Below are 15,734 nucleotides of genomic sequence, written 5' to 3' on the forward strand. Positions count from 1 at the left end.
CAATCAAATCACTATAACAGCCAGAGAAGTACAGAGAGTACATAAGCACTGAATTTTAGTCTAATATAATAATTGGAAAGACATTTTCATATCATCTGCCGATGTGGCAACTTAGGGTTGTAGAAGCAAACCATTTGGTAGAATTCAATTCAGCCTCCATATCTGACTCGGGGTCTTTACTGGTCCATTATTCAATTTGTGCAATACCATTTATTATTTGAAGGAGTGTTCACTGAAAATTTACTAACTGAATAGTGGACAGTGTAGACCATTATTAGCCTGCACGGATGTGCACTGGTCGCAAAGGCAGAAACACAGGTGAACCATTCTGACTGGCTACACAGCAATATACAGCACAGTTTCCTCCTACACTAGAACGTCAGATCACTGCTCATGACATGAAAACCAAAAGCCTTCATAAAACAAAGTCACAGTAACATTTCATCCTTCATACAGGGATAGTATAGGCACTGTGCTATCTATAGACAGAAGACAGAAAAAACTTGAGGTACACAGAACCAGAATGCAGAAATATCATACAACCAAAAAACTATTGGAGAAAATCGCTTTGTAATCAAAATTCCATCAATCGAATTACAGAGACCTATATATACCATTTTATTTACTTTATGCTCTGAGGAATGTGTAAACATAGCAGGAATTTTCTCTTGTTCTAATTTCCAGAGAAAGTACCCAACTTTTTTTTATTTCAGTTGAATCACTGAATATCACTGAAGCTTGTGAGCGGTAGCCTATAAAAACTTGACTTTTATGAGAAATGTATTTCCGATTGTTATCTATGAGCTTTGTAACTTCACTATCAATTCAGCGAAATTGCCAAAAACTTTCACCCTGATGGAGGAAATAATTTCAAATGCATTTTGAGATGGAAGATAGTATGTTACTTAATATCTGTAGAAATCATCACATCATTTGTTACACTTGAATAGAAACTATTTGAAAATGTTCACGAAAATATGGTAAAAATTTAAAGTAAATGTGAGCCAAACATACCCAATTAAACTGCTGGCTTATAGGAGACTAAAAAACTCAAAAGTCCCATCATATCTATGTGCATTAAAAAGTGTGATATAGATTTCTTTAAGAAATTAAATATACATTTTCTCATGAAAATTGCCAATTTCAATTTTGGCTAAATAGTAGGTAAACATCTAATACATAGCTATAGGAAGTGCAGTTGCCTTGCTATTTGTTTGTGTGTGTGAGTGTGTGTGAGTTTATTGTTGCTAGTTTCAAGCTACATTCTTGCTATATCATTCATCATCATTAACTGGATGCTGCATTCCCAACACATCAGTTACCAATCTTCTGCTACTTATTCAACTGATCTAGGTCCAAAAGATAAGCCCATGCTTTTATAGTATAGAGGTAAACATGGACTGTGTAGCCAAGTGGTGCTCTGATACATACAAAAATAAGATGCATGTACAAGATTCTCAAGATACTGCATATACCTTATTTTTTAAAGAATAAATACCACCCCCACCCAAAAAAAAATTGTCTACCTTCAAACATGATATGGTTTTGGAGATATTATAGCTTGAAGGGCTTTTTAGGGCTCTAATGTTTAAACTGATATTCTAGACCAACATCTCACTTGTGGCCATCTTGTTTACCATCTTGGCACAGGTTCAGTTGTAATGTTTGACTTACCTTGGGGTTGAGGTCGTAAAAATTGTAGAATTTGAATTTCAGCAAGGTAAAGTCATTGTCCCGAACACCTTGTTCCATGAGAGACCGTGAGGAATCCAACCATCTGAAAGCACATAAAAAAAAACATGTATATTTATAACAAGAAGTTGTTGGCATTTTACATGCTAGCAGCATATCCTATAGCCTGGCTAATGACTACACAACATTATTATTCCCCTAATTTTCTATTTTTGTTCAGTTTTACTATCTCAGGAAAAAGTACTGAGTAAAGGGGCATAATCACATTTAACATGAATACCGTGAACAAATATAAGGTCTGAATGTGCGTCTTCAGATGGTCATTCTAAAATGAAGCTTTCACGACATCTAGACATCTATACAATTTAAGCATACATGAACAGGATTCTTTTTTAAAAGAGATAAATCTTAAAGCAACAAACCACCTTAAAAAAAACCCAGAAGTATGACTGTAATAATTTTACGTTGTATCATAAATGTCCACAAAAGGTGTCATCCTTTTCAATCAATTATCATACACATTTTTTGTACTACAAATTTTTTGTACTACATATTTAGGCAGATCAACTATGTCAATCTCTTTACAAAAATCAACAGGTCTCCTGCCTCAAATGCAATGGGGAATGATGATGAGGCACACCAGGCAACTGCCTTAAAGTTCCATAAGACTTTAACTTCAAATTTTATGTAAAAAGCTGATAACGCAGTTGTCCAAATTGAGAATATATGCATAATTACACTGTTAGTAAAATGCTCCATTCATTACTACACATGAACTTATAGAGTCTGAGTCATAAAGGGAGATAATAACAAGATTGTATTAAACAATACTTTCTAATATGTTTATCAAATTTTCAAACCTATGACAAATTTGCAAGAAAACAATTATTGAAGCTATGATTTAACCAGATAATAATATATTCTGTATTCAAGAAAAGAAATGTGGCAGCCACATTTTAGACAGAAGCATTATAACCCTTTAATGTTTAGAGGAAGCATACCCTAAATCTGGCTCCCTCTTGAGTTTTTCAGGTTTTGGCCTCATCCCTGATTATATGCAATTACTCTAACTTTAAACTATCCATACATGTACTTAAGCTGTTGCAATATGAGTAATATTTTAATTACTGTATTATTGTATGGCAGCCACTCTAACTGGTGTAATATATTTCCTATATGTAAATGTGAAAATAATTGCCAGGAATTAAAAGTACTTTAAAGAATGGCATATTTATGGGGAAAAAAGATCAATTTTTATGCCCTCTCTGTTCCAGATCATTCTGAAGGCAAAGCGCATAAAGTAAAAGATAATGAAGATTTCTTGACCTACAAAGACATGGCCAGATTTTCTGCATATATACATAAGTTATGTACTAAAACATTTTTATCATGATTATAGAGGTTATATTAACCAAAATCTATTCCTTCTGGAGAACATCAAAACATTCTTATCTGATAACATGAAAAAGTGCATACCAACTTGTTCTCTTTGGCCGGTTTGACCCATTTTGCAAATGTAAATGATTTTGAAAACTATTTCTTCAATTTCAGCATTTGAGAAACTTGCCTACTTGGTCTATTAATTAAATAAGGATGGGATTTTTTTTTAATCAGTATATTTCTATAAATGTTTTGAATATAATTTGGATATTGAATAAAAAGCAGTAGTTTTGCGGTCTGAAGTATTGGTGTCCAAAACTGCACAGTGTTACTGTTACAATTTTCTGTCCTTAGTGTTTTGAAATCTGTATCTAATAAAAACCATTAAATTTTTTGAATTTAAAGACATATTTCTGAAGCCAAATAATTACCCAAACACAAAAAACATGTGTGAAAAGTAAATATTTTAACATTCTAGTTCTAATATTGGACTAGACCTCAAAATGGGTAAGTCAAACGTGACAGGTGTGCAGTAACAATTAAAATTGCCCCTCCATAAGATAATCCACATAGACAATAACAATGCTGACTACAACCTACAGTAGTGCTAAAAATAAGGTCACAAGTGTTTACATTATCTTATTTTTGGCCGCATATAAGTACAAAAATAGGTCATCTGACCTAAATTATTACTTTATATTAAATTCATTTTGTATTATACCCTGACAGATACACACTACATTAAGTACACATTACAGTTTTGTCGGCCTGCCAACTTGATATACTTTGACAAATCTAAGTGTCAACATTATATTTCATTCTTTGCCCAAACTGAAGATATCGCTAGAATTTATGGCCAGGTTTGGTCCCAAAATGTAGCCTTTTGGTCTCGGTTTAGGTTTATTTTGAGCTTTAAAATTCCACAATTCAAGGTTTTACAATGTTTTACAAATTCAACAAATGACTTCTTGTCTATTTCCAGTGAATGAAAAATCTTCACACATATTTCTGAGTTTTATAGGCATAAAAACCTGCTAGATATAAATTCCATCTGTACATTCCACAAATTTACAGAGATTAATCAATTGCAATTCAACATAGTTCACAGAAACAGCTCGCAATTTATGGGACTGAAAATTCAATTTCAAGTTATTTTAGCTAGTCTCAGAATTTAGGTTAGGAAATTTAAAAAAAAGTTCTTTGAATAGTCTAATAAATCAAAACAGAATATTGCAGCCAAGCTATATGCTTCAAACTTACGCATAATTTACTCTGGCCTTCTCGAGGAGGTTTTTAGGTCTATTCAAGTACTGGAAAGCTTCTTTTGTTGTTACTGGCGGACTATTTGCGAGGGCTGACTCCATGGCACTCTCGAATGACAAACTGTACATGGACCCGGGTGACATGGTCCCATTCAACATGCTGAGGTTGCCATTAGGGGACAGGGTGTTGTAGGGGCTGCCTGGCGTCCCTGGGGTACCAGGCATGTGTTGTAATGTATTCTGAAATGGAAAATATACACATCAGCATTCTGTAAAGTCCTCAACAATTTAAAGTAAGAACCAATTCACTCTTTTACAGACAGAAAATAGCATAATTACCAAATGCCAATTTTTCAAACGGGTTTTGGAATATTTTTCAGTTTTACAACAGCTAAAAAGCACGGGAGTTTGAAAATCTGGCACTTTACAAGACAGGTACTAAAAATAAAATATAAGATATGTCAATTACTATTGCATGTGGGAAAGCATTAACCAGACAGTGTGCTTTTATCATTATCATTAGTCATTATGTTCATCAAGTTGTTCTCGAGCTTTTTCTTACCATTCCTTACATCATACAGAGCATTACTACATTTTAACTGTTTCACCTTTTGTAAGTTTTTTTAAAACTTAATTTCAGTCTGATTGTTAGAGCTCCTCTGAATCATTGTTTATTCTGTTACCTGAGAGACACCAGCTCTGATGTGTTATATGGAGGAGCAGTGGTGACTCAAGTCAGAAAGTTAGTCTGCAAATCAAACTTGACGATCATACAGAAAAAAGCTATAAAATGGCCTTATTTTTTTGTGGAAAAAAAATATGAAACTGTCAACCACTAAAATTTTATTTCAAGGTTTTATTGTTGCAAGAATAAAGCATACATAGATCAACTATGTAATTTAGGCCTTTGTAAATCAGAATAGATATGGTTCAGTTTAAAGTAATTTAGCCTAATTTATCATCATCAAAAACACATAGTGTATAAAGAGGCTTTGATTCAACACTAATGAGAGAATAACCTGCTTTGAATTATATAGCAGGCTCAAAATTTCATGGTATGATTGGAAGAATATACATAAAAAAATATATAAGGTCAACTGGGATATCTAAAATGTCTCATCCAAATTTCAGTTTTACTAAATTTGTACAAAACAAGAGGGCCATGATGGCCCTATACATCGCTCACCAGAGTTGATCTGGCCTATAGATCTAGTATTTGACCCCACATGACCAAGAGTTGAACTTGACCTAAAGGTCATCAAGACAAACATTCTGACTAAATTTCATAAAGATTTGGTTACAACTGTGGCCTCTAGAGTGTTCACAAGCTTTTCCTGTGATTTGACCGAGACCAAGTTTTTGACCCCACATGACCCAGATTCGAACTTGACCTATAGATTATCAAAACAAACATTCTGACTAATTCCCATGAGTTTCAAACTTAAATTGTGGTCTCTTAGAGTGTTAAAAAGAATTTCCTTTGATCTGGCCTAGTGACCTAGTTTTTGACCCCACATGACCCAGATTCATATTTGACCTAGAAATGATTAAGACAAACAAGCTTTTCCTTTGATCTGACCTACTGACCTAGTTTTTGACCCCACATGATCCAGTTTCGAACTTGACCTTGAGATTATCAAGACTAACGTTCTGACCAAGTTTCATAAAGATTCGGTCCAAAAATTTGTCTCTAGAGTGTTCACAAGCTTTTCCATTGATCTGACCTACTGACCTAGTTTTTGACCCCACATGACCAAGTTTCGAACTTGACGTAGAGATCATCAAGACAAACATTCTGACCAAGTTTCATAAAGACTTGGTCACAAATGTGGTCTCTAGTGTTCACAAGCTTTTCCTTTGATCTGACCTACTGACCTAGTTTTTGATCCCACATGACCCAGTTTCAAACTTGACCTAGAGATCATCAAGACAAACATTCTGACCAAGTTTCATAAAGATTGGGTCAAAAATGTGGTCTCTAGAGTGTTCACAAGGCAAATGTTGACGGATGACTGACAACGCATGCGGACGGACACCGGACAATGACCATTCACAATAACTCACCTTGAGAACTTTGTGCTCTGGTGAGCTAAAAAAAACAACAGCAAAATTTTGCAAGCCACCATATTTGTAATTCAAAATATTCAAGAAAGTGTAATATTTATAAATATCCCTAACTGTCTCACAGGGACATGTATTGTGAATAATGTGAATATGCTATCCTGTGAGCCGATTCCAATTTAGAATACAGTGAACTTCACGTTAATTCTACAGTAAACTAGTAAAAACCTCATTATAATAATTACCAATTCTGGAACGAAACCCTGTTCAAGTTCAACATAGAATAATTACAGAAACTGCCTTCTACATAACAGGCATCCATTGCTAAGAAAAATACTTTATGTGTATTTTTGTTTACAAAAAAACAGTAAAAACTTTTTTAAATTCAAACTGAAAAAAAAAAAAATTCCAGAGAGCTAACCCTGTATGCATCTGGTCTTCTACAAAAAACAGTACATTACTGGGGCAATACAGATACTTCATGTATATTTTTCTGTTTCATTTTTTCACAATTCCAGGTATTCCAGATATTAGCCAGGTGTAAGTGTGTCTTACATCAGAGATAAAACAACAATGGGTACTTATATCTGCCAAACTTCACCCCCATGACATCCTCTTCCAGCTCACTCTGTAACTGATAATTACTACATTTCCTCCGCAATAACTGTTTTAATCAGTAATCTTCATGTATGTAACAAAAATTCATTAGTAAAAAAACTTTCTGGAGTAAATCTAGAGCACTGGGTTGCATGGTGGGAAGATTGCAAAATATATGTCAGGGAGTTACACTTCTACAAGAATTTGCAAATAAGCATTTTATAATCAATAAGAACTTGAAATTCTATAACCAACATGTAAAGGTAGTGGATTTTTCAGCAGTATTTCAGTTAAGTAATGGTTCTATGGCTATCACCTGTTCCTGAAATGAAAACATCCCCTACAGGAATCTTGAGGTGGTAGCTTATAATGTACTGTACAATTCCCTAATATCCAGAGGATCAAACTATACATCTTTACAGATTCTTGCGCCCTTCACTGACTTGACTATGTAGAGAATCCTTCACTAGGTTGCCTAGATACGTGACCAAGTGAGCTGCAAAATGCAGCTGTATTGTGATACTGAAGTATTTTATACATGTAAGAAATTCTAAGAAATATAAATTCAATATCGTAATAAAACATTGTCCCAGTAACTTCAAAATGGGCATGCAGAAAATCATTATTGACTAAAACAATTACATTGATGAGCAACAAATGATAAAATTTTAACATGTATTACTGTAACATTACTGCAAGAAATGCTTTCCCTACTCTTTGTTCTCTGCCATAACTGTTTGCCAAAACTTCTTATCAGATAATTATTTCAATATTTCCTGTATAGTGCCTGCACTTTGGCTTATTCCAATTATTACAAGTGCACTGGGGCTAAAATGATAGTGAAGAATGCGATTTCGTTTGCAAAATTATGATCCCAAGTACAACTCAAATCTTTAACTTATTAAATATTCAATGCCTTTGTGTTGTTTATCGTATGATTTAAAACGGTTCAGTTATCCAAGTAGTGATGAACAGTGTGCCATGTGGCAATCTGGAAAACTGGCACTTGCTTACAGTTTCAGACCTAATTTCTTCAGCTAAAAGAAGTTGATATTCCGACATTGTTACCTAAACAATAGGGCATCAAATGTTCTGTAAACAATATAATCTAGGTCTACCAAATAATGACTTGACATTTTCTGGAAATATGAGTATATCTAGTGCTAGACACAGATGAATATTTCATTTCCTGATTATCAACAACTTATCAGCATTGCTTTCAACAAAATGTCCTGGAATAAATTAACTGTTATATGCCTCCCTGGTTAATTATTAAATAGCAGCTTTACAGAATTCACACATTAACAGCCTAATCTTTTCAATTTCATGAACAGCTCTGCCAATTTATTTCTCTCATACAGTATTAATGCTTTGGCAAAACTAATTTTACAGGCATTAGCTGATGAAATGCTCAAACTGCTGACAATTTCAGGTGCAGTCAATAATGAAACCTGCAAGTGTTACCTCCCTTCATTAACAATACGAAATAATACAATTTTGAATAATTCAAGAGCCATAACACTTGCATTATTTGAACAATTTTGCCAGTTATCCATCTTGCAGCTATATAATATACATGTAATCTGTGAAAGTTTCCAGAAGATTGCTTGAGAAATGACGTCCCCAACAGTTGCTGACTAATGACAGAAATGGTGGCCACATTATCTCACCCTTTAGCACTCTGTACTCAGCTGAGCTAAAGGTATGACTTTGCTTGCTGAAAGTGTAACATGATCCAAACTTCCTCACATGAAGAAAGAGACACAAGACATTAACAGAATGAATTGGGTTAAAACCTTTTGAGTAAACAAACGACAACAGAAGAACAACATTTAATGAGGAACAAACAATAAAGAAACAACATTTAAAAGTGAATGAACAACAGAGGTGAAGTTAACAATGTTACAACAACAGTAAACAGTACTCACATATTCATAGAATTGTCCAAGAGAGATCTAATATAGAAGCACATAATTATATAAAGATAATAGAATAAGGTTCATTGAAAAAAAAAAAAACAACTGAAAAATATTGAAAAAGTAAAATATGTATTGAAGGATTAACAAATTGGAATACAATCCAACAAAGCAGTTTATACTGTGAAACCTGTTAAGTTGGACGACATGAACATTTTACTACATGAATTCCTAGTTTAAATAGATGGAAATTCTATTTGTTTGTTGGGGTTTCAGTCTGCGGATTTATGCACGCATAAATCTGTGAAATGAATTCCCCATTAATGCTAATGATTGGACAGCATTTACAAAGTAAACAAGTGACTATTAAACAATACAAAATATATTGAAGAGAGTGAGACAGTCAGGAAACTAAAATAAAACCCCAAACTTCAGAGGCAGCATAAAGTTAATGCAAGAAAGCAGATACTGACTGATAACAAAAAATCAATGAAAATAGTAAAATACTTACTGAAGGGGACGGTCCCATTGGACTCCTGTTATACGGACTTAATCTATCCAAACTGTTTTGTGAATTATGATGTAAAGTTCCATTTCCATTCACATTTAAACTGTCATCCAATTTTGAATCTTTTTTCTTCTTCTTATCTTTCTGATTTAAAGTTTCTTTTATATTCTTTTTCAAGTCCTCTTTATCAAACTTTTTCATCAATGACATTTCTTCTGGGTGTCTTATTCCTGCAAAACATGGAACATATTTTACATAAATTACTCAGACAAGTTTTTACTATATGAATTCAATTAAAATTAGTTCATATCTTGCCTGACGACTGTCATCCTTTTTCTTGTTGGGGAACAGCTGTAGGGTTGTCCTACCACGGCAACAGGGCTTGTTCCTTATATCAATTTTACCTATTTATAAATAAGCCCATACTTATGTCAAGGTTACAAAATATAAAAGGACTTCCTGATTCCAGGGTGATAACATCCATCACTGGCAGTATTAGAATACCGAAAATTTATACATGTAACAATACATATATGTATATATATAAAACACATTAATAGGTTCTATATGAACTAAAATGATAAAACAGAAATGATACTCAATAGATAATGGGTATACATTTCATCATAAATCCTAAATATTCTCTGCACATATATCTTGGAAAACACCCTTAATTTGTTTGTTTTGCATTTAGCCCTGTTTTTCATGTAACGGTGGGCAGTTAACCTAACCAGTGTTCCTGGATTCTATACCAGTACAAACCTGTTCTCCGTAAGTAATATCCAATGTCCAAACATCAAAGGAGCTAATATATTTTAATATAATCAATGGTGATTTACAAAACACCTTGTACCTACCATATTTTTAAAACTCTTATTTCATCATTAACAAACACAGCAATAACCACTGGAAACATAACAAATACTGGGTCTATGGTCAATTTAGCTGATCTGATTTACTTATCAGATTTTGTTCTCACCCATACAGTGTTATAATGGGCAGATTTAAAACAGTAATTCATTGGTAATTTTCAACATCATTTTGGCTTTCTTCCCAGCTAAATTTTTGTGAACCTACTCATCAGATAGATAGATTTATGTTTCAGGTTAGTCAATGTCTGGAGCTGCAACCTCTATCTGCCCTCATCTTGCTACAGTAGCTTTCCCTCTTGATATTCTTTATACCAAATACCCTCCCACCCCCACCCCACCCCACAACCTTGCCCTCATCAAACTTCTAGACTAATGAATAAATTAAGGTTTGGGAGTTATATCATCAAAACATAGAAATATTTGTTAAACGAACAACATCTTTACTAACAATCATCATGACCATTACTGCCCCATATGATGGATACTTAAAATATTCTCAAAAAGCTGTCTCCCTTTGAAAATGAATGCCATCTGTAAAGAAATGAAAATAAAAAAATGCTGAAAACTACATTCCACCTTGCTATGTGAAATATCAGTACTGGTACATTATTGCAAATTAATGCATCAAAATGAAGAGATGTAACAGTTGTTTTTAAAGGTGCTGAACTGTCCAACAGTGTGGACCCTTTCCAGATTTCAATGTATATATCAGTAAACTCACAATTGCTTTGTAAAGTAATATACATGTTCTATATGCTGTTCAATTTTCATGTGAAACAACCCTTTTCTTTCTATAATTTGGTACTGTTTGAAATTTTTTCTCTAAATGTCAGGCTACCAGGTAAATTTCGTTAAACATTGAATTTATTCTGATAAAGAGAGCAGGGGTGCATTTATACTAGGGGTATACGGTAAATGATTCTGTTTCCCAAAATGTCTATTTCCTGTTGATATTTCAAATGAACTTTATCAGAACACAATCAGCAAATTATTATATTTGATGGGATATCTCCCTGTAATTTATTTACAAATGAGGAAATACATTTTCCTGGTACAGTTTTTTTTTGTAATATTATATAAATTTTATCATGCAGTCACTGCAGGACTTCATCAACGTTGAAGATAACTTTTGTTGAAATTTGAATTTATTGTTATTATATCCATTTTATGAAATGAGGAAGATCATATAAATGACAAATGGATGTAGAGACCAAAGATACCCTAGGCATCCAGGTCTTCTATTTCCGGGGCATTAAAAAAATCTTACACCTGAAGGTTTAGACAAAACATTACCCATTTTGCTATAACTATTCATATTTTTCTAACTGAATAAGTTTACTTAATCTGTAAACAGAAGCAACCTTATTCTGCCCACCCGCTTAGCTCAGTAGGGAGAGCGTTGGTCTATGGATCGCGGGGGCGTGAGTTCGAATGCCGGGTGGGGCTTATGTTCTCCGTGACGATTTGATAAAAGACATTGTGTCTGAAATCATTCATCCTCCACCTCTGATTCATGTGGGGAAGTTGGCAGTTACTTGCGGAGAACAGGTTTGTACTGGTACAGAATCCAGGAACACTGGTTAGGTTAACTGCCCCCTGTTACATGACTGAAATACTGTTGAAAAATGGCCTTAAACCAAAAACACACAAACAAACAAACAAACCTTATTCTATGCCATTTATGAATAACAATGTCATTGTGTCATCATAATAAATACACTCTTGTGTTATGTTTATACTGGTGAATATCAAAATAAAGTTATGCAGACTAAACAACAGTTTGACATTTCCAACAGATATACAAATACAAGTTCAAAGGAACCAGTACTACAAAGAGCATATCTAATACCCCTAAAATTAATGTTTAATGATCATTTTCATTTCTTATGTTCAAAGCTGCCTTTATACAACAATGCTGGACTTTTCAAAAGTGTTGTCATTAAAAAAAGTTAAAACAATGAAAACATACACAATAAACAAGTATAGAAGGCTTAAAACTTTTAACCCTTTATGATGTCAATTGAGGCAGGCAACAGAAATATTGTTAAAGGTCCATTACTAGGGGAAAGTGAGTTGGCAATTTTTTTCATAGCCAGTGCATAGACTTCTGCAAGACACTAAATAATGAAGATTGGCAGGTCAAAATTTACAGAAGATCTTTGGAACTCAAAGAAATGTATGTGTATTGTGTTGAAATTTCAATGAATTGACAGAATGACCCCCCAGGTCTTTTTAACTTTCTTCATACTTCATAGAAAAATAATTGTACATATACTGCGATTTATTTCGAATTTCTACATACCAACTTTCATTTTCCAATAAAATGAAATAGTTTCTGTGTTTTTTAAAAGAAATTAAAATGTTCACTTTCCTTAGTATTGGACCTTTAAGTTGTAAATGGGGTTTAACTTTGCAAAAATGTTAAACAGAGTTATGGAACCTGCAAAATGCATGTCTGGTCATCACTATGAACATGTGAAGTTATTAAAGTGGAATCTTATATTTTTTGTTTCTTTTGGGTTTGACTTTGCACCAACACAAATATAGGTCATATGGCAACGTGGTGGAGAAAGACCCTAGGCGCCCCTCTGTACATTATTAATTTTCATCTAGGGCAGAAATCTGGATAGATTCACTGACCTTCCATAAGCCACCTGGATGGCTTCCTCAAAGAATTCAATGCCCTGAGTAAGGCTCGAACCCAAATCGGTGAGGAGCAAGTGATTAGAAGTCAAAGTGGTTACTGAGATACCAGCTTACATACAAAACCAAATCAGGACGTGAGTGCAATAGCTCTACCTATTTGCCTGCTGCACAGTAAATGGGCCAATTTTTTCAAAAAACATGTAACTGCATTTTATTTATAGAGGAACATCTGTTTCAAGTTTTGTTAAAACTGTTTTTAATGTGTTTTATTAGTATTCAAATGCTGCAGTAAAAAAAAAATTACATAATCAACCCCAAAAAAATTTGAAAGCCATTTTATGGCTGAAAATAGGCCGTTTTTTCATGTAATGCGTTAGCATTGGATTTTTACACTTTTCAAAAACTGCTACAGTATTTTCAAATAACAAAATATAAGTTTGATTTGAATACCTTTAAACAGATAATTTTATTACCTTTAAAATGATGTATAACATTGATGATCACTGAAGTCGTTACATTTTTATGAATATTATAATAAAAAGTGACTCGTGTAACACCACTGTTTTTAACAAAAATGCTAAATTTTGAATTGAACACAAAATGTCTTAATTTTACATATTCAAAATAATTTTCTTGCTCACTGTCTTACTATGTATTTGTAGAATATGAAAAAAATGCCTGCAGCAGGTATCAATGGACATTTTAGTAAAAAAAGTCCATTTTACCACCCAAAAAACGATTTGCGTGAAAAAAAGCGTAACGTCCGTCCCCCACTATTATTTTGCAATTGAATATGAAAATATTGATATTAATTACTTTCATATATGCATAATGACATACCTATCATGAAAAAATGAAAAATTAATAGATCTGCAGCCTTGCTGGCAAAAAATGATGAAATATCAAAAGTTATGTGTAACGTCCGTCCCCCTATATATGCTGTTCTTAATTTTGTACAAAATGCAGTGTTTTAATGTTTTGATGGTAATATCTGATACTATTATTTCACAAGAGTATGTCAAAAGTATGAAATTATCAAAAACAATGTTGAAAAAATTTTTTTTTCATACTTTTGAGTATTTTAAATTGAAAACTAGAAAAAAAACCTGAAAATTGGAGCAAAAATCTTTGTTTTTTATGCTATGTGAGGAAATTTAAATGAAATTAACTCCTGTTTGATAGGACATGCAACAATAAGTAATAATTATATAAAAACATTCATTTAGATTTATATGATGTTGTATCATCTTCATCTGAAAAATAGGGGGGATGGACGTTACAGAAAAGGGACGGATGTTACAAAAATTGTGATAATTGAATATTTCTTATATTCTGATTTTGTTATCCATCAGTAACTTTTTGTAGTTTATATATTGATAAATAAAGATGCTGTGTGTTAAATCATTCCCAATAAAACATTTATTTACAAATATGAGGACATTATTCAAAAGAATAATATGTTACATGTAACGAGACCCCTGCTGGAACAACAGTTGGCTATAAAAACAACATGAGAAAAATAAACAAAACTGATAAAATGGAACCACTTAACTGGGCCCAATTTATACATGTATATATCTCTGGATCCTTGTAAGATTCTAAAAACAACACTTACCCTCTTAACCAGTCTTGTATAAACACATACTTTGGGAAAACTTAAGCGTTATACAAGGTGCCATAAAACTGGACCCTGTATATACATTTCTGGATCCATACCTAGTCTTGTAAAAACACTGACTGTCTTAATGAACCTTGTATATACAAAGTGATTTCTTTTGAAAAAAATGAGAAAGGGGAGGAGCTTGCTGTCATATGCAGATTAGGAGTGGGACTAAATGTGTGAAATTCTTTTAAGTTGAACTTATTTTATGATCCAGGCTCATGCCAGTGATGATGGCCATACGGTTGTGTAGACCCTTAAATTGAATACAAAAAATTCTAAATTATGATCATTTCATAAACAAAATCTGATGTGTCATGGCAATGAATCACAGATATTTTAAGTAAATGTACCAACTGTTGTACAGGGTCCAGGGTATTTTTTTTCAAACTCATATTAAGGACTCAAAAAGTGTTTTAGTCATTACAGCATATTTTTCCCCTCCTAATGTCCTTCCTTCAATCCCCAAAACTGGGGAATAGAAAATACTGTCTATCTAAATGTATTTTCAGCATTACTTTCAGATTACATACTAAAGGGATTTTTCTTAATCTACGATTTATAGCGCTATCTGTGAAATTCAAAATGAAACAAAATGATCCTCCACACCTCAGTTAAAGAAGTGTTTGATGTCAGAGCTCTTATCCCCTTCTTGTGCTGAGATGATGATTACTGTCACTTTCTTAAAAGTGTATGATATTATATGATACATATCATTTACATGTTCATGAAAAGAAATATTTTAATACGTTTTCTCATTTTGTTCTGTTTCGTTTTGCTTTATGCTTCAACATAGTTTTTGCAAAAAAAATTGTTAGAAATTATGGTGAATTTGTAACGTCCATCCTCATTTACTTAACTCTAGCAGTAAGATGTACCATTACCACACACATATCTTCTATTGAATGACATTAGCATAATAATGAAAATTTAGAAACACCTTTCATTGTCAGTGAATACATAGGACGAACACTATCAATTTCCTGATTAAAAAATACTGTTTCCTTTTTCTCTCCATATTTTAAAACTCTAATTCAGCATATTTCTTTTTATTTTATTACTTTGTATTATTTTTCATTCATCTAGATAGGTTTAACATTAACAGAATCTGTATTTATTCAGTAAAGCAACATTAAAGCT

At 33.0% G+C, this 15,734-nt stretch overlaps 1 protein-coding gene across 2 annotated transcripts in view; it reads right to left on the reverse strand.

Annotated features, from left to right (window-relative positions):
* LOC128558952 (fermitin family homolog 2-like) overlaps positions 1-15,734 on the reverse strand; it is a 62,948-nt gene that overhangs the window by 21,854 nt on the left and 25,360 nt on the right. Inside the window, exons 4-7 of one of the 2 annotated variants that reach the window (XM_053549431.1) lie at positions 9,420-9,646; positions 8,921-8,947; positions 4,333-4,574; positions 1,675-1,777 (exon numbers count right to left, since the gene is read on the reverse strand). In XM_053549431.1, the coding sequence (XP_053405406.1) occupies positions 1,675-1,777; positions 4,333-4,574; positions 8,921-8,947; positions 9,420-9,646 (599 nt within the window). The remainder of the gene's footprint in view (positions 1-1,674; positions 1,778-4,332; positions 4,575-8,920; positions 8,948-9,419; positions 9,647-15,734) is intronic. The other variant, XM_053549437.1, reaches the window with a different exon arrangement.

This window comes from Mercenaria mercenaria, chromosome 1 (genome assembly GCF_021730395.1).
Source record: "Mercenaria mercenaria strain notata chromosome 1, MADL_Memer_1, whole genome shotgun sequence".
Taxonomy (NCBI): domain Eukaryota; kingdom Metazoa; phylum Mollusca; class Bivalvia; order Venerida; family Veneridae; genus Mercenaria; species Mercenaria mercenaria.